This window comes from Rhinolophus hipposideros (genome assembly GCF_964194185.1).
Source record: "Rhinolophus hipposideros genome assembly, chromosome: 25".
NCBI lineage: Eukaryota > Metazoa > Chordata > Mammalia > Chiroptera > Rhinolophidae > Rhinolophus > Rhinolophus hipposideros.
This window is the reverse complement of record NC_138071.1, coordinates 9,438,459-9,459,254: the sequence shown is the minus strand read 5'-3', so window position 1 is coordinate 9,459,254 and position 20,796 is coordinate 9,438,459. Positions and strand designations below refer to the sequence as shown.

At 35.7% G+C, this 20,796-nt stretch overlaps 1 protein-coding gene across 4 annotated transcripts in view; it reads left to right on the top strand.

Moving 5' to 3' along the window:
* Nucleotides 1-20,796, top strand: part of SLC13A1 (solute carrier family 13 member 1) — a 144,632-nt gene that overhangs the window by 81,269 nt on the left and 42,567 nt on the right. For all 4 annotated transcript variants that reach the window (XM_081038569.1, XM_081038571.1, XM_081038572.1 and 1 more), the window contains 4 exons: nt 7,736-7,872; nt 10,068-10,255; nt 10,982-11,039; nt 11,121-11,169. In XM_081038569.1, coding sequence (XP_080894695.1) covers nt 7,736-7,872; nt 10,068-10,255; nt 10,982-11,039; nt 11,121-11,169 — 432 coding nt within the window. The remainder of the gene's footprint in view (nt 1-7,735; nt 7,873-10,067; nt 10,256-10,981; nt 11,040-11,120; nt 11,170-20,796) is intronic.

Here is a 20,796-nt window from a genome sequence, read left to right as displayed (position 1 = left end):
AGTGCCTTTCACCCCGAGGCTGTAGCTCAGCTGCCCCACAGAATCTGGGAGCTATAATTTAAGAAGTTTCTCAAATGCTCTAACATGCTATATGGCTTTCAATAGAGGAAATAATAAAAAAAAAGTGTTGACAAGTCCTCAAAAATACGGTGTCAAATTGTTAACCCCTGTCCTGCTGGCTTGGGCGGGCCCACTGCCAGAGATAAATACATTTAACTGTTACGTATTTGTCTCTTAAGATTTCATAGTAATCAAACTGACTAACTTTTTCCGAGAGGCTGAGATAGAAGCAAGATTAACTGGAATCATACGGCATTTCTGTAGCAAGCAGGCTGGAGGGAGAAAGGAGGGAAGGGGTCCCTAGGAAGGCCTGGCTTTATGGGTGCTGTCAAAGAAATATCAGGGTGTGGAGGCTGGAGGAGAGGCAGCAAAATTCTAGGCAGCAGTGGCAGCTGCATTTCTCAGGCTGGTGATACCTACCCAAGAGTCCTTTATCCTAACTTTTAGAATGAGCCTCAGGCTAATTTAACAGTCATTGAAGCTTAGAGTTGGAAGGAAGTTCTTCTGGGTCATTCCATCCTGGGCAGGGATTCCCTTCCCCCATCTCTTACAGATGAGATCACTCAGGAAGTGCTTAAAGCTTTCCTGTGTGTGGACCTAGAGCACCCCCAAGGAAACCCACACCAGTTTCAAATAGTTGGAACACAAGTGACTCAGCTTTATTGAGCCCAAGTCTGAAACGCAGTCACTTTGACTCTAAACTTTCCTCTGACCTCTGAGATTCCACAAATATATCCCATCTCTCTTCCACATGATCGTGCTGCTTGGATTTGAAAATAAATATGATCTCCTGTGTCTTCCCACCTCCAGCCTTTATGGTTTCCAGACCTCAACTCCCTTTCGTGATCCCACCACTCCAGCTCCATCATCATCATCATCATCATCATCATCATCATCATCTCCTTTTCTATCGCTGGAAAAGAAGAGAAATTGTATGGCTTGTCAATGACACTTAAGAATTAAAGAGTTAATAAACATAATGTCTGTCACATAGATGTTAGTCAATATTATTATTATTATTATTATATATTATTATTATTTTACATTGACAAAAGTGAATAGATAACTCTAGAATATTCTGACTATTGCAAAGCTGAAGTGAGTCTATCATCTCCCCTCTGGTATTTCAGCCTAAATTTCTTCTAAACTTTATGTGACTTTTTTCACCAATTAAGCTTAACTAGAGCTTGCAGCAAATCAAAGTTCTGAGGACTTTTAGTGGAGAAAACTGTTCTTTCGTCTTGTGATCCTCGGTACAGACAGGGCAACGGACCTTTTATTCAGAAGTAGCTGACCAAAGCTACAAGGAAAGAGCTAGAGATTTAGTCAGAAGACCTGAGCTTAAAAACCAAATACTCACCAATAATTAGTTATATGATCCTGATCATGTCCCTTAATAACTCTTTTTTTCCCCTCATCTGTAATGGGGAAGGATAATGCCATATAATCCAAGGGTTTTAATAATGGAATCAAATAATGTATGTGAAACAGTGGTGAATTCTAAATATCAAATATTCTGATGAGTTTTAATATTCACAGTTAAAGTTTGTTTGACAGTGTTAAACTATCATTCTAACCTACTGCAGCATTTTGGAATCCCAACTCTGTCATTGAAGAGAATAATATGTCTTTAATATCCAAATCTAAAAATATTAAATATGTCTTTAATATCTAATCTAAGATCAGGGCCCTACATATCTCTCTCTTTGGTCACCATAATTTTAACCTCACTTTACCTATTTGTCAAGCCAATGCCAAAAATATATATCACACTGAGAATACTGTTGTATTGAAGAATATCAACAAGTATTGAATTTCTCTCTTATTTGTTGAATAAAATTTGAAATGCTAACTATTTAGTATAGCGGCTTAGATATTCCAAATAATATATATACATTTATATATAAAATTTAGATATATAAATGTGAAGATGTACATATGTACATATAAATGTGATATTACATATTTACTCAGATATTTAGTAAATATTTATGTGCTAAGACTCTGCCAGGAACTTTGGAACACACCAACAAATAAAAACACAAAAAGTGCCTGTCTTCCTAGGAGAAAAGAGACACAAACTTAATGAATAACTAAATTACATGGTGAGTTAGAAGGTAATTGGTGCTATGGAAATATGCCACAGAAGAATGAGGGTCAGGAGAGTGTTGCAGTTTTAAATAGAATGATCAGAGTAGACCTCAGTGAGGTACAAATACCTGAACAAAGATTTACAGGAGATAAGGGAGTTAGCCATTTTGATATATGGGAACAGCCATGGCTGAAGGGGAAGCACCCAGTGCAGAGACCTTAAGGCAGGTAGGTATGTCTGGAGCAGAGTAAGTGAAGGAGAGGATGCTAGAAGATGATGCTAGGGAGATAATGTCAAGAGGGACTGGACCACATAGGGCAGAAGTAGGCCATGGCATAGTTTTAACGAAACGACGTGAGACACTCTAGAGAATTTTGAGTAGAAGTGTGATATGATTGATTTGACTTTTAAAAGGTTGACTTGGGCTGCTACATTGAGAAACAAGGTAGAAAAGAGACAGATTGTAGATTTTTACAATAATCCAGGTTAGAGGCCATGGTAATTCAGACCAGGGATAGTAATAGGGATATTGAATATAATATACATAGTATTTATATTATATTTATTATATATTATATATAAATACATTTAATATATATTATATATTTAATATATTTATATATGTGTATTTTATCAATATATTTTCATAATTTCCAGAATGATTTGATATGGCATATGAAAGAAAGGAAGGAGTCCAGGATGCCTTCCAGATTTCTGACCTGCCAACTGGAAAAATGGAGTTGCCATCAATTGGAATGGGGCATACTATGGGCAAAGTAGGCTTGTTGCCAGAAACTGACACATGAAGTTCAGTGTTTGAAACACCTATTTTACATCTCAGTGAAGATGTTGAATAAGCAGCTAGATACAAATAAGTCCAGAGTTCATGAGACAGAGCTGAGCTGGAAATACAGATTTGAGAATCATTAGCATATACATGGTATTTAAAGCTCTAAGACTTGATGAGATTATTTAGGGAGTGAGTGAAGGTAGAAAAGCAAAGAGCGCAAAGAGCTGAGCTCTGGAAAACTACGGCATTTAGAGAGGTTGGTGAGAAGAGAAAGTACTAGCAGAGAAGACAGAACGATAGGTTATTGAGGTACAAGGAACACCAGGAGAGTGTGGGATCCTGAAATCCAAGTGAAGCAAATGCTTTAAGGATGAGGCAATGATCCAATGTGTTAAATATGCTAATAGGTTAAGTAATGTGAAAACTGGAAATTGACCATTGAATTTAGCAATACAAGTAAATATTTCCTTAAAAGAAACAACAACAAAATATAGGCTTTCTAATTATATACATTAGAACTGACAGAGCATCATTTAAAAAATCTCATTTAATTTACAAACTCTATGTGAAATATTATTTAACTTTTATGGGTAAGTATATTGACTTGTAGAAAGGTTGCTGAATTGGTATGCATTACATAGCTAAGAGAGAACCCAGGTGCTCTGATCATAAAAGCCCATGTTTTTTGATGAAATCCCATTTAAAACAGAAATATAACTACTTTGATGTTGCAAACAGATTTGAAATTTCATTAGGAACTTTATTTTGACATACCAATTTTTCCTTGGAAATAGTTATATTTGTCAGTGTCATTCACAAACCTATAGCACCTTCCCTTGTTACCTCCTGTACAGTAAGACTATAAACAAACACATCTGCCTGTGGCTAATGTTCTTTTGCAAATACACTAACTCTAATGAAAAACAAAGAATGGATAATACAGTGGAAAACAGAATGTGAAAATTCCTTCTTAGTTTTAACCTAATTTCATTTCGACAATTGGGCTGCAGGCCATAGTTGGTTTACATAATCTATTATGGGGTTGGCAAACCATGAGTCTCAGGGCCAAGTCCAGCCTGCGACCCAATTTTTTAAATAAAGTTTTATTGGAAACACATACAGCCATGGTTGTTCATTTATATATTGTCTTTGGCTACTTTTGTACTACAAAGATAAATTGAGTAGTTGTGACAGAAACCATAAGGCTCACAAAGTCTAAAATATTTGCTATCTGATCCTTTATAGACAAAGTCTGTCAACTGCTGGTATAAGGAGATGTTAACAAGATTATCTCCTGGTCTTGGACCTCTTTCTGTGTTTAATCCCTTACTAATAATGACTTGCTTATATGTGTTCCTTTGTACTTTTAAAGTAATTCTGCATTTATCTTCTCATTTAATTCTCAGAGTATTGGTGAGATAGGGTTTTGGGGCTTAGTTCCCTGAACAAAATTGCAGAAAAGATAAGGGCAGCGGAAAACTTAAATGTCTATGTATCTCAAAATCATCAACTTAAGTATCAGATTCTGTAAACAGACTTTCCCAATTCCAGTAGGAAAAAGTGGTCACTTACTCTTTAAACCTCAACTATACCTTGAAGAGGTAGATTTCATGCCCCTATTATACATTATTATGCTTTGTTAACTCGTTTTTCCTCTTATAATAGTCTTTAAATTCCTTGAGTTTAGAGATTTATTAATTCAACATCTATTGAGTGCCAATATATGGCAGTATGTGCTAAGTTCATAAATACAATGTTCAATAAGACACATCTGTGGCTTTGAAATATGGCTCATCAAATGAAGGGGATAATTAAGGAAAGAAATGATCACCATGTCGACTGAGATGTGCTATAACAAAAGGAAGTACCGTCTAACCAAGTTTGAGGTGGTCAGGGAAGGCATCTTGGAAGAACTGACATCTGAGTTCATCCATGATGGAAGATAAGGGGTAACCAAGGTGAGAGCAAAGGATCATTCCATTTAAATAACAAGCAAATATTAGAGTATTTCTGTGTTTGGGAAATTGGACACCTAAGGAGAAATTGATGGAGCACTAAAAGATTAAGCTGGAGAGGTGAGATGGGCCCAAATGATGCAGAATCTTGTAAGACATGTTGAGAAGATTAGATTGGGTCTTCATAGACAGGGGGCCTAGGGAAGAAGTATAGGAAGGACAAGAATGTGATCAGATTTACACTCGAGAAAAGTGACCATGACAAAGGGAATGGGTGGTTTAGGCAAAGACAAATCATAAAATAACCAGATGAGAAATGGTAAGGAACTTCCTGAAAGTAGTAATGTGCAAATAGAGAAAAGTGGACAAATTTGAAAGATTTGAAGGAACTAGACACGATAGGACTTTGTGACTAATATACACATATTAAAGTGAAAAGGGAATCGTGGCTGACCCTGAGGTTTCTGGCTCAGGTAACTGAGTAGATGGAAGTTTCAATCATCACAAAAGGGAGTATGTTGAGTTTTTAGATATTTGTGGGAAATTCAAATGGAAATGTCCAGTTGGATACACCAGTCTGAAACTTAAGACTTACCTGTATGGATATAAAGATTCTAGTGTCTTCAGCATTCATTCAAAAAATATGTATTGAATGCCTACTATGTGCCAGACATTATTTTAGTCACAGAGAGAAAAAATTGAAACTGTAAAATTCAGCCATTGGGTGTATAAAACAAGAAGACTGCAGACTACCAGCATTTAAGAAAAGGACGAAAGAAATTTTCTAAGAAGTACAAGAAGAAAAATTCAGAGAGGCAGGGATGCCACCAAAGAGAAAAAATTGTTTACAAGTCTGGAAGCACTAGTAAATAAATCAACGGAAAGAATACTTAAACTGAGAATAAGGGTTGAGGGAGTTAGGAGAATAAAAGTTTGGTAACAGAGTGTAGATAGTTGAAACTTAGGAGCTCAGGGACCATAGCTTTTTCATTGGCTCCCTTCCTCCCTCCTTCATTTATCCAACACCATTTACTGAGCTCCTCTTCTGTAGCAGGACTGTGTTAGATGCCAAATATGCAATGGCTAGCAAAACAGATTCCTGGTCTACAGAGAATGTGTAATGTAGAGAAGACATGTAACAAGCAGGTAAACAAACAGTATTTACACAACGTGATATGCTAGGAAGAACACAAACAGGGCTTTGCAATACAGAAAAATGTTTAGAAAAACTTGATATTTGAGAATCGAAGAGGTGTGAAGAAGGAAAAACCATCATGCCTATATCCCCTGCTCATATAACACTTTCAGTGGAAGATAGAGGCCTACTCAATGTTAGCATAATTCATAAATGAAATAATAAGAAAATTGATATAATTATTTACTTCCTGTTATACAATTATGACAAAATGTAAAGGGATAAATATGAACTTTGAAAAGCATGATAAGTTAACTTTTCATAAAAAAATAAAGAAGTCTACTTTTCCACTTTGATCCAAGGGCAGTTTTCAATTTTGACTTTTTTGGAAACCAAGTCAAGCTTAATAAGCTATATTAAAAGTGCAAATGCAGTTTAAGATGGCAGAGTCACCATGGGAACAGATTTCCCTGTTTCTTCTTGGTTTCATAATGTTAGAATCATTTTGCTCCAATTCTTCTTTCCTTCCACCAGACATTACTTGATTTTTTAATGGGGTGTTTCCTCTTGTAATCCTTTTCTTTCAGCATAATGTCGTGATTCAGTTTAGCCAAGCATTTCCTAAAGTCAGAGCTCTTGAATATCACTCTCATAAGGTCCTCCACCTAAAAATTTAAAAATAAGGTTTCTGTGATTAAAGTTGAAAAATATGCAGTATGTGGAATCCCACTCTTTGAGAGCGCGATGTATGTTAGCATTTAAAGGTTTTGAGAAGGCCTACAGGATAGAAAATTCTAGTATTTCAGTTGGCTGTTTTCTAAACTTATTCGACCACAAAAATCTCTTCTGGTTTTTTTTTTTTTTTTTTTTTGAGAAAAACATGTACCTGACATACTTCAAAGCATTTTTTTTTTAATTAAAGTTTATTGGAGAGACAATTGTTAGTAAAGTTACATAGATTTCAGGTGTACAATTCTGTATCACATCATCCATATCTCACGTTTGTGTTCACCACCCAGAGTCAGTTCTCCTTCCATCACCATATATTTGAGCCCATTTACCCTTTTCTACAACCCCTCTCCTCCCTTACCCTCTGGTAACTACTAAACTATTGTCTTTGTTAAAGAGTCCTGCAAATGTTTGCCCTAAATGTACACTACTAATCTCTGAATGGTGTTAGCTAAAAATGGCTCAAAATGCTGGTGCCATTCAAGGGTATTTATTTTATAATAAATAATTTTGAAGGTCAAACCATTTAAAACATGAAGAGGTGACTGCAGTTTTGGCATACTGGGTGGTAATGAAGATATGGGCGAGTTGGAAGCCCAATTCAGGACTTTCCAAGATCACAGTCTAAGGGTCGATTGCCATTCTACCCTAGGAGCATAAACCTGTCAACCCCAGTTTATACAGATGAAGAAATTAAGGCATAGAAGGACTTCCCTGATTTACTCGGCTATTTAAAAACCTGGTATCCTGGGTACTCTTTTTGTCTGTATGTTTTCCCTTAACACTACTGTTTCTGGATAAGAATATAGAGCATATTTAAATTTGTATTCCAACACATCTACCTTTCTCTCAACAAAATAGAAAGGTTATGTAGTTGAAGGTCAAAGCTAAGAGCAGTGAAATAATATCTTTCTTGTATAATGTTATGCTTCCCCTACCCATGTAAATAATTGCGGGTTAAATTGTAATTTCAGGTGGCATCCGCTTATTTCAAAGACTTTCACCTCTTGCTCATTGGAGTAATCTGTTTGGCCACATCAATAGAGAAATGGAACTTGCACAAAAGGATTGCTCTGAGAATGGTGATGATGGTCGGTGTGAACCCAGCATGGTAAGTGCTGTGTTTACTTTTCCAGGTTTACATTCTGAACATATCATTTTTGTGCAGAGTGAAATAACCCAATAAGTAATGCATATCCAGGCAATCATTTGTATTGCAGTATAATTCATGACTTTTTTTTCCTCTGAAAATATGAAAGTGATATAAAGTATATTTGAATTGTATGAGTAAAAAAAACAAAACAGAACAAAAAACAACAACAACTTTCCTTTCACTGCAAGTCTAATTACAGGGAGATTGGACTAAGTGCACACTACGCTCTCACCTTTTCTGCACCGTAGGCGTGAAAGCTGAGAGAAGCCTTGAACCTCATCAGATACGAATGATAGACTTCGGAGTAGATTTCAGTCCTGGCTTGTTTATTTGTTTGATTACACATTCAACACTTGTTCAAGCACACCCTTAATCTAACAGGGAGGATGCTAAGAACCGAAGGCAAAGGTTTTAACTGACAAAAATACAAATAAGTGCAAAAACAATCCCGAGGTGGACGTTTTTCTTTGGAAATGAACAGTTGCAAAGAGAAATAATGAAATAAGAAATGTCATCTGTAGACTGTGAAACAATTCATTTGACTGATTTTTCCCCACTGAAATGAATTTTTCCCCATTCAGTTAATTGGGTATTTTAGTTTTAATTCCAGTTCTTAAGAACGTAGATGTAACCTAAAAAAACTTCCCAGGGTCATAGTCATTTGCATAATGGAATTACGCTTGAAAGCCTGAGAGGGTTCTTCCCTTCTCATCTTTCTTTGAAAATAAGAAAATTGTATTCAATTCTGTTGCATAATTCATTCTAGAGTATAATCACATCTGTGTTTATCATTTATGGGGCAAATTGGTTGGTTGCATACAAAAAAATTACTCAGATGAGACAAATTTTTTAAACTATGTGTTACTTAGAAATTTCATGGCATATATGTATTAAGGGCATTTCACTCTTCAAGAATGAAATAGTGTTCCATGCCGCTTGGGGTGCTATAGAAATGTGTCTCTTTTCCTTGATCACCTGCTCACTGACCACAGGGCATGGGGTAGCTGCCCAGTGGAGCAAGAGTCCTCTCCATTATGCCACTAAAGAGCTTTTCAATTTAAGGCATTTTCAACACACAGAAGCATTATCTGAGTTCAACCTTTTTTTATTGGAAGACTTTGTGTCTTGTCAATGCCTTATGTTAAAAGCATTTCTAGTCTTATTTTGATTAAGAATCATTTCTTGTTTAAGTAGTGTTCTAAAAATTTTCTTTCATTTTACACATAGAACATATTCACTTTATCTGAAGTTGAAACCTAGAGTGTGAAGTTTTTCTTGTGGATCTATTTTAAAAGGGAGTCAGAGGACTTCATAAATGGCTCTATCTGGAAAGATGAGCTCCTGAATGATTTTCAGGGACTTCCTACTCAAAATAGATCATGTTTTCTCCCCAAGTGTGATTTTGAAAGCTTATAGATATGGTTTAAAATCCTATAGTTTTAGGTATGCTATTTTCGTGGGAGAAGAACTGCTCTATTTATGATGTAAGAGAAGAAAATGTGGTGTCCAGGTCTTGACAACAGGTGGGAAGGTCAGATTCAGGAGAGCATAAATAATAGAATCTACAGAAAATTCTGAAACCTCATTTTACCTAGTGATTTTAACCATTGCCTCCACCCATCATATATTAAACCAGAGTAGTGAAACAGTAAAAGGCAGATTCATAAAAATGAATCTCTCTCCCTGCCCTCGTGCCTCCTTGGCAACATGCTAATGAACAGAGATATGACCAAAAGATGAAAGAAAGAATAAGGGGTCAGAAATGCAAAAGTTGATCTCAGCTCATCTTACTAGTATTTGAAGGTAAGTGTCATCTGTAAAAGGCATTCAAATAGTGGTGTAATACTATAAGTTGTTACACCATCTACCAACTCACAGCTGGGTTGTACGTTTAATCATTACTCTGTTTTGGGAGAGAAGAGTTTTAGGGTTTCCAAGGGGAGATCAATCCTGTAAAAACACTCTTCCACGTGTCACTTTGTTTCATAGCTGTCTGTGACTGTCCTCCGAGTTCGTCGTCTGTGAGGAACCTTAACCTTCAATGTTTGGGAAAAAATGAATTCCCAACCCACAGACAGCATTCTTTACAGCTCAGTAATACAGAGGTAGTGGCGCTGGGAGCACGACTCACACTAAAAGCCCTCTCATTTCAGGCTGACCCTGGGGTTCATGAGCAGTACCGCCTTCTTATCCATGTGGCTTAGCAACACTTCCACGGCTGCCATGGTGATGCCCATCGTGGAGGCTGTGTCCCAGCAGCTCATCAATGCTGAAGCGGAGGTTGAGGCCACGCAGATGACCTGTTTCAGTGGATCAATCAATCACGGACTGGAAATAGATGGTATCACGTGTTGATAGGGCCACAGAGGGGCTAGTTATACTGGCAATAGGCACAAACTTAAGAATTCTGGGGTATAGTTTGAATTAACTGTCCATGCGCGCATGAGGTGCATTTAACCTTCCTCTTTCTGTATTTCCCAATATTTATACAAGGGAATTACATTGCCCCAATATTTATTTACCTTAAATTAACGATTGACTTTACAGTTTCTATCAAAAGAGGAAGAATGCTGTTTCTGTCCTGCAGTCAGTCTGATGGAACTCCTTCCATGTCTTTCTCAGCAGACCGCCAGGTTACTCTCTCTACTGAAATTATTTTCTTGCGTAATATTGGGAATCTTTAATTCCTACATTCTATTGGGAAACAGCATCTCATTTTTTTTTTTTTTTTTGCACCTAATGATGACAAACTTTATTCTGCATCAAGGTATCTGGAAAATGAAGCTGCATTCGGGGCACATTACAGATGAGGAATGAGCCATAGCATCTCATTTTACTGTGGTTATTTCTGCCTTTGATAAACTGCTCTGATGCAGTGAAAAAATGTTGAGGGATATTTGTGTTTATAAAATACTTCATAAATGTTATGTCCGGACAAGTGAATTGCTTATTTTCAGTTTCTAGTAATGCTTCCATCACACACACACACACACACACACACACACACACACACACACACTGATAACCCTTCGTTTAAATTATTTTTCTTTTACTTAATGTTTTGCAGAATGTGTCAATGAACATGAAACAAATGAGAAGGAAGAGAAAACAAAACCAGTTCCAGGGTAAAGAACATTGACATTTTGATTAGGATTTTCCAAATTCCATTTTAATAATATTGTAAACTGGATCCATTTATTTTTCAGACACAGTAATGATGCAGGAAAAATTTCAAGCAAGATAGAGTTGGAAAAGGTACGTTAAATTTGATTCTTTCTAAATAATTATACATGAGATTATATTAGATCTGTGGTTAGATATGTATACATTTTAAAAGCTCTTCCTTGCTTCCTTGTCTGTAAATTACTTCGCTTGCCTGAGTCAAACCACCGTTTGATAAGCCTTTGTGGATAAACTGAAATCAACATCCCCAGAAGAAACATCTTAGGCTCTGAAAATTAGCATCAATATTTTCTCCTTTTACTAGGTTCTTGGTTATGGCATTTAGCATATGTTGTTTAAAGAAATATCATTCCAGTGTCAGAATAGTTTCATTTTTTTGTTCAGTCTTGCTGGCCTGACAGACTGATCTGCCTTAGAAGCGTCCTCATTTCTTCCAGGTTACTAACCTAAAACAACTCCTCCTCCTATAATAACACTCCGGTTGTCTTCAGTGTCTCCATGGCCATTAAAAAATTCAATGCAACTGTCAAATACACATGGAAGAGTGGTTGTAGCCATTCTAGTTATTAAAGGAAGGAAGGAGGCTTCTGTAAACTAGCCCATAGAATTTATTTCCCCAGAATAAATCAATATAAAGATACCATACCAGGTTGTATTGGGAGCAATATATCTCAAGACCACAGAAAAGTAATCCAGCATAGAAATGGTCCTAAGGTAACCGTGCCATCAGGAATATCGGAGGGGCATATGTTTCTTCCTCAGGCTATAATGCATTAGCATGCAACTCGATAGGAAAAAGAAAACCCTCTCATTATTCACAGAAATCTTCAAGGAAAGAGCAATTTCTATGTCAAGAGAAAACAAAGATACTGTATGTTTTAAACCATTACTTACAGTGTATGCTAAGGGGTTTAAAGATGAGGATTGAATATATATTTGTGAAAACATTGTCATCTTTAGGAATAGAGGTCATTCTTTTAAAACAGGTAAGTTACAGAATACATTACAAATGAGATTTTAAAACTGTTATGAAAATTGGAAAGTCTAAACAAAAAGAATATACTTGCACTCGGTAACTTTCTGCGGTCATGTTTAGAAACCGAGTTTTCTGGCATGAGGCTTAAATGTTGGGTCGAGTCCCTTAAAATTGATATGACAGCCAACACTGCCCTTGGCATTATGGGAAGGTCTACTGATGAAACAACCTGCTCCTTACTACAGGCAGCTCAGAGTCTGATGGGGAAGATGGACTTGAAAAAAATAAGTACGACATGAATACCACAACAAAGGCATCCACAGAGGCCAAGTCTTCCAGAAGCCAGAGCCCCCAGCTCAGGCCGGGCATTCTGCGGGAGAGGAGGGGCTATGAGGTGAAGAGATGTGAGTCTAGAAAGAAGGTGGTGTGGCATGTCCAGTCAGGGTGCAGACTCCGTGGTGCGGGGACCATGTCTACTTTGTTCACCATTTAATCCCATGGCACATCCCATTGCCTGAGACACAGGCGGTATTCAGTAGATATTTATCTTTATTCATGAATGAATGAGTGAAAAGGGAAGAAGTGTCATGCCCAGAGAATACAATGACATCGGAGACCCAACTATGTGGAGAACAGGGCTTTTTCAGGAAACATCTCCAGCACAGGCGCTAAGGATGTGTTGTAGTGTTAAGTGTCATGTCTGCATAGGTTGGGCCAAGTTCAAATCAGTTGTTCATGCAGAGATTTAGTTTGTGTTCAGGGAAATGGAGAGCTTTGAAGCTGGGGCAACATGGGAAGTTCTGCTCTTTGAGTGTCAACATTATGTCAGGCAGTGGGTATGGACCTAAGTGGACTCTGATTAGTCAGACTTTGCGGACAGAAAGAGCAGGACAAAAGATGCCTCCACTACAGTAAATGGTAAAGGTAGATTGTGGTGCCGCTGATTGAAATGGGGAACCCAGAGGGAGGAATGAGTTTTAAATGGACAAAGTAAGATAATTTGGGTGCATTTTAGGCAATAACGTTCGAGATCTGAGTTCAGAGGAGGAGAGCAAAACCTTCGAACCGTGATTCTATGGACTTTCTAGAACCCGATGCATAAAAATTCAGGTTTATATAAAGAAAGAATTAAGGGTTAACTTTTTGTTCTACAAAATTGTTCTCTATGAGAGATGGCACGAATGCATTATTTTACAGGTTGCACATTTAAGATATGTTTTGATTTTTAACAATTGTAAATTTCTTCTCAGGAGTAAACATATTGCTTGGCTTGTGTTATGATTATAATAGATTACACCTGTTCTTTGCCAGGTTTTTACACTACCTAATTTAATACTAAATGATTATGTAGAAAAATCGGTATTTCATCTAGCTATAAATGAAAGGAATGTTTGCATTCATAATGTTTTGGTCTCCTGCTTTCTTCTTGAAGTAGATGGAACGTTCTATTGAATTGAAATAAATCCTGTGTGGTTTGGCTGTGAATTTGAACTACAAGTCAAAAAAGACCCAAGTATTACAACCTTTGAGTGGAAATGGTTTCAAATACATTTCAGAAAAATAGGGGAAAAGTGAAGGGCTTATATTTTTGGTAATTTGCATCATTTTACCATATTCCTACTAAAAACATAGGTTTGATTTCTAGTGAAAATTGCTACAGTTCTATACATTTGAATCACCATTTGCTTATTAAACATTAAGGATTTTTCCTAAATTTAATTAAAATCTCTTGACTAATAAATTAAATCATTCCAAGATGATCAATCAGCTTACTTCATCTTTTAGAATTTTATGCTTAATTTTCAAAAATTACACAGTATATTTCTCTCTAAAAGGTGATCACACACAATGACTTACATAAAGTTTAGTGTGTAGTAAGCAGAAAGTTCCCATTAGTAGAAGAAAATTAAGAATCACTACCAAACAAGTTCTAAATTTAGTGATTTTAATAATATTTATTAAAAGATATACATTTAACATTTGCTCGAATATTACCTTCTCTATGAGGCATACGTTGGCCACCATTTTCATTACGCCAAGATCTCCTTCCTCCTATCCCCTAAATCTGCCCTACTTTTCTCAAAGTATATATTACCTTCCTAGAAACTACATAGCTTACTTAATTTTTATTTCTTTTGTTTGTTCTCTGTTTTCTCCGCTAAAATTTAAGATTTACAGGGGCAGGAATTTTTGTCCATTTGTTTATTTGTATCTCAAATATCTAGAACAGTTAACTTCCATAGAGAAAGCATTTAGTAAATATTTGCTGCATGAATAACTAAATTCAGTACTATTTTTCTCAAAGTTACAATTAACACTTTGAGAAAATCTAAAATCTAAATCTCAAAGTAAGACTAAAATAACTTATTTTGTACATAAACTATAGCAATGGAAACAAACTGATAAAGGTTGAAAGATAAAACTATGGATTAGATTAATATCACCTTTTCCAACTTTATTGAGCTATAATTGACACATAACATTGTGTAAATTTAAGGTGTGCCATGTGTTGATTTGATACACTTACATATTATAAAATGATTATCACCATAGTGTTAGTTTAACATCTCCACCATGTTACATAATTACTTCTGTATAAGTGTGTGTGTGTGTGTGTAAAACAATTAAGATCTCTCTTTAAAACTTTCAAGTATGTAAATATTATTATATTGTTATACGTTAGATCCCAAGAACTTACTTATCTTGTAATTGGAAGTTTGTACCCTTTGATCAAAACACGTCCCCAGTTCCCCTCTCCCAGCCCCTGGTAACCACAATTTTCTTCTCTGTTTCTATGAGTTTGGCTATTTAGAGTCCACATATAAATGATACAATGCAGTATTTGTCTTTCTCTGTCTGGCTCTGTCTGGTTCACTTACCATAATGCTATTGTAATGATAGCCATTCTGAAAGGTGTGAGGTGATATCTCACTGTGGTTTTAATTTGCATTTACCTGATGGTAAGTGACATCAAACACCTATTCATGTACCTGTTGAGTCTTTGTATGTTTTCTTTGTAAAAATGCATGTTCGGTTCCTCTGCCCATTTTAAAGTTGCATTTAAATTGCATAAGTTTGGCTATTTATTTATTTATTTATTTATTTAGCTATTGAGGTATATTACTTCTTTACATATTTTGAATATTAATCCCTTTTCAGATATGTGATTTTCTCCCATTCCTCAGGTTGCCTTGTCATTTTCTTGACTATTTCTTCTGCTGTGCAGATGCGTTTTAGTTTAGTCCCATTTATTAATTTTTGTGTTTATGCTTTTGCTTTTGGTGGACCAATGGAAAGACCAATGGAAAGGAGCTTTTTCCCTATGTTTTCTCCTAGGAGTTTCATGGTGTCAGTTCTTATGTTCTTATGTTTAAGTCTGTAATGTATTTCAAGTTAATTTTCATGACTGTGTTGTACTAAGGGTCCAATTTCATTTTTCTGCATATGATTATCCAGTTTTCCCAATACCACAAAGGCTATCCTTTCCCTATTGAGTACTCTTGGCTCCCTTGGCAAATATTAATTGACTATGTATGTGAAAGTTTATTTCTGGGCTCTCAATTCTGTTTCATTGATTTTGGTGCCTATTTTTATGACAGTGCCAAACTGTTTTGATTACTGTAGCTTGGTAGTATAGTTTGAAATCAGGAAGTGTGATACCTCCAGCTTTGTTCCTTCTCGGGATTGCTTTGACTCTTAGGGGAAATAAATTTTATTTCTTGATGGAAAAAAAATAAGGGCTTGGAACTAAAATTTATTAGCCCTAAAATTCTTATTACTAGAAATGCAAAGTTCTGTTATGAATAATAATGATAATAATTTTGTCATTGCTACTGCTGCTGCTGCTGATGATGGTAATAATTGTGTGTTGGTTCTGAAGATGATGAATATTCGGTAGTTCCTCAAATTGCAGGAGCAGGTTGAGGAGTACACATCTAAGAGTCAGATTCTTATGTGGCATACCTAGAAAAGAGATGTTTTCCGCCATTCACAAAGTTTCCTTCTCACAATGGACCAGAGACCAGGCATTAGCAGAGCTCTCCACTGGTGCCCAAAATCAAAGGGGTGGGTGAGTACTTAGCCTATAAATCCTGCATTACTCCAAAAGTAGCTGAAATATTTTCAGAGAAGAAAGATCACAAGAAAGGAAGACCCAAAAGGACACAGACTGTTCATGGGGGCTTGTATTTATCAAGTTTCAGTGGGGAAACTGGAGATCAATTATTATTCATTATTTCCATGAGAAATGAGTTCCAGGTATCCCAAAATTAATGTTTACATATCAAAAGAAGAATAAAATTGCTAGATTTTCCCCTTTCTTATAAGCACTAGCATTATTCAAGGAGATACCCCAGATTTTTCAACTAGCTCAATTTCTAAACTTCCAGTCATCCTCGACTGAAAGGAATTAGAAAATCACTATGCTTTTAATAAAAGGTCTGAGATCATTGTTTTCCATTCATCCTATATAATTTATAGTTCCCCAAAGGGAAAAGTTCAAAGGAAAAATTTCCTTTAACAAATTGAATCTTGTTTTTAATTAGGTAATTTTTTGGGGGGGAGGGTTGTAAATCCTTATTATTGAGAATCAAATCCTGTGTGATAGCACCCTTAAATGTTTTTTTAATAATTCAAAAACCATATAACAGTAACAAGCATGGTTCATAATATCAGAGACAAAGGACATGAGTTCTTCTAAGTAAAGCAATATCAATTCTAGACTTTCTGGCCCCTAGGTCAGATATGAAAAGGGTATTTTAGATCACACCAGGTAGGTGCTACAAACAAAACCTGGGTCCCTTGATTACTCTTCCCTTCTAGACGGGGTGAAATTGTGTGGCAAAGCCAAGTGTTGATGCTACTCATTCCTCACCTAACACAGCCTAGGTGTCTCCTTTTACTCATCCCGCCAAATCCTATGGTTTATAGAGAGGTGATGAGAGAGAGAGAGGAAGAGAGAGAGAGAGAAATAGAGAGAGAGGCTACCACATACCCTTTAGGAATCACAACAGCATCAAATAAGAGATAACTAATGTCGATGGAGAAAAGGGAACCCATGTAAACTGGTGCAGCCACTATGGAAAACAGTATGGAGGTTCCTCAAAAAATTAAAAATAGAACCACCATAGGATCCAGATATCCCACTTCTAGGTATATATCCAAAGGAAATTAAATCACTATCTCAAAGAGATATCTGGATTCCCATATTCCTTGCAGCAGTATTCACACTAGCCAAGATATGGACACAACCTAAGTGTCTACCAATGGATGAATGGATAAAAAAATGTGGTGTGCGTATACAGTGGAATACAATGGAATATTATTCAGCCATGAGAAAGATGGAAATCCTGTTATGTGTGACGACATGGACGGATCTTGAAAGCATTATGCTAAGTGAAATAAGCCAGACATAAAAGACAAATACTGCATGGTATCATTTGTATGTGTAATCTTTAAGAAGAAAAAGAGAGAGAGAGAGAGAGAGAGAGAGAGAGAGAGAGAGAGAGAGAGAGAGAGAGAGAGAGAGACCGCAGTGACAGATGTGTTCATTGGTCTAGATGGTAGTATTCTTTTCATAATGTATATATGTGTCAAATCACTATGAGGTACACTTTAAATATCTTACAATTTTATTTCTCAATTATACCTGAATGAAGTTGAAAAGAAGTATGGGATGTTTAACATGTACATCATAGTGGTTTGATGTATGTATTCATGATGAAAGGATTCCCCCAATCTGGTTGATTGGTACATAGATCACCTCATATATTTATTGTTTATTTATATTTTTGGTGAAAAATTTGACTTCCACTCTCTTGGCAGTTTTCAATTGTGAAATGCAGTGTTGTCATGTTTTGCATTCGATCCTCCGTCCTTATTCATCTTCTAGCTGACAGTTTGTACTCTTTACTTGGTCTTTTTTAACTTGGCAGTTTTCTGTGCCTCTAGGAGTACAAGATGAAGTTGAACTTTAAAAAGAAATCATAAGTATTTTATTCACTAATCCAATTTATGAGCACTCGTCCCATTCAACTGAGAATTCAGAAGCCTCATTTTCGGTAGTATTGTATCGGAAGAAATAGTTAAATTTCTCACATGTAATGGAAATCCAGTATGTTCCATGAAGAGTCTAGACTAGAGTGAAGGTAAATGCCTGGATATAGAAAAGCAGGTAAAAACCTAATCCATCAGAAATTCTGCCAGGTATATTTCCTGAAAGAGTAAAGCAATGGGTGGCAACAGTTGGTGAGGTAAATTCACTTCTGAATTTATTTAACATTCATTTTTTTAAAAAGGGATCATAGCAGCAACCTGTACACATGACCTCACAACAGATTTCAATTTTTATTATAATCAAAGCCCTCATGCCCCTGATGCCTATAATTAGCTGTATTTCCACAAAACATTTCGTTAAAGAAATGATTGACTGTTGATATCGTTTCTCCCATGTATCTTTCATTTTTGAATCACCAAAATATAGTTCTTCACATTTTGTGTTATTGAAATATTATCTAGCACATAGCATAAGCCCAGCCATGTTGGAACCATCTGTACTTTCCTCTAACTATATAGTAAACCTCCCACTTTATATAATGTATTCTAATACTGTATTTTCTTTCTTAAAATTCTCAGCAATGTTTTTCTATGCATCTTCCAATGGTATTTCCTATCAAAGAAAAATACATTTACACAAATTGTTTTTATGTATTTTGATTATGAAATTTTTATACATATACATTTTTATAAAATGTAATGGAAAAATGTAAAGAAAAATAAAATGAATATAATGAGATATACCATATATAAATAGAACATAACAATTTCCAGAAATCTCCATGAGCCCATCTTGGATTCCATCTCCTTTCTTCACACAATTGCAGCCATCCTCTTATCGAGATTGCCATAGTCCAGAATTTTGTGCTAATCGTTCTCCTGTCTTCTTTTCAGTGTTACCACTTGTATTAGTTACTTGTTTACGACAACAAAGACCCAGAATAGCAATAGTTTTAACAAGGTAAACTATTGTTTACCTTGGTGTGGTAGCTCCATAATCATGACGACCCTGACTTTCTAGCCCTGCTCTGACATCCTCAGTCTGTTAGATCAAGTTTGCTAGTTGTGCTTTTCAAATCATCTGTGATTTAACCAATTGTTTTCTGCTTACCCCACTAATTAATGAAACTCTGTTGTTAAAATCTCCCTTGTGGTGTGTGGATATGTTTATTTCTTCTGATAGTTCTGTCAGTTTGGGTTTCAATATATTTTTAGATTATTTACATAATGTCCTTTCCAGTTTGGAATGTTTACAACTTACTGATTAATTAACACTTTGACCATTTTGCCATGCCCTTCTCAATCTCTACTAATGTTTTTTGGGTCTTACAGTTTATTTGTCTGATGATAGTGTAGCTATACCAGCTTTTAAGGATAACTTTTTACCTGGCATTTCTTCTATCCCTTCACTTTCAATATTGCCATGTCCTTGTATTAATATTTAGATGGATCTCTTGTAAAAAGCATATTGCTGGCTATTGCAGTTTTATCTAGGTTGAACTTTTTTGCCTGAAAAATATAATTCACTTGAACTTTAAGCAACTTTATAAATTTCAAATTTCTAATGCCAGATTTCTGTTTTTTTCCAAAAAATTCTTTCCTTCAATTTTTCCTCATTGGTTACTTTAAAAATGTGTATGCGTGTGTGTGTGTGTGTTAAATATATGTATTGATCTTTGCCAATAATTGAGAGTTCTCAGCCATTATTTCCTCTGGGTCTCCAGTTTAACATATGTTAAACTTTCTCACTCTGTCTTCCATGCTTCTTAACATCCTTTAAATGTTTTCTTCTCTGTGTCTTGCTGGATGACACTATGCATAATAACTGCAGATCTATCTTCCAGTTCATTAATTCTCCCTTCAGCTCTGTCTATTTTGTTGTTTAACCCATCCACTGAGTTTTTAAATTCAGTTATTTAAATTTTAATTTCTATAAATTTGTCTCTTTTTAAGATTTGCTTGGTAATTTTTGTATTCTCTTTCTCCTTACTCATATTCTCCATCCCTTCTCTAATTTTGTTAATCATGAGTAAGTTTACTTATACTCTGTGTCTAACTCTAGTGTCTGAAGTCTTGTGGTGCTCTCTCTCTTAGGCCTGTTTTAGTTTTCTGCTGATTCTCACTTTTGTTGCCTTATTTTCTTGCATGTTTTATGCTTTTAAATATTGAAATGCTAATTTCCCTTGAAGTTTCTATGGGAATTCCCCAAGTCCTGAGTTGCAGCCGCATGGAAGAGCTTGAATTATATTATTGTTTTTATTTTAATACACACACCAATTAAGCTTTAAAAATGCTCATGGTTAGGAGTTTTCAGGATACATTATGTTTTCCCTAAGCCCGCATGATATTTCCTTGCTGTCTACTTTATAAAGGATATGGGCTTTATGAGTGTTTTCCTATACAGAGTGGGCCTTATCTGCCATCTCCAGCTCTCCCTGAAAAAGGACAAACTGAAGTCCTCAGGTCAAAAAGTGTCTATTCACTTACTTAAGATTCCACTTTCATTTAAATGAGGTCAAGGCCGTTTGGTGAGACATTTTAAAAGGCACTTTAAGATATTTTAAATAGCATTTCATTTAACAGAGAATCTGATTTGTCATGCAGCTAGATAGAGAAATCTGCTATATTATGTATATATTATTCCAGTCACTTTTACCACTATAAAAAAA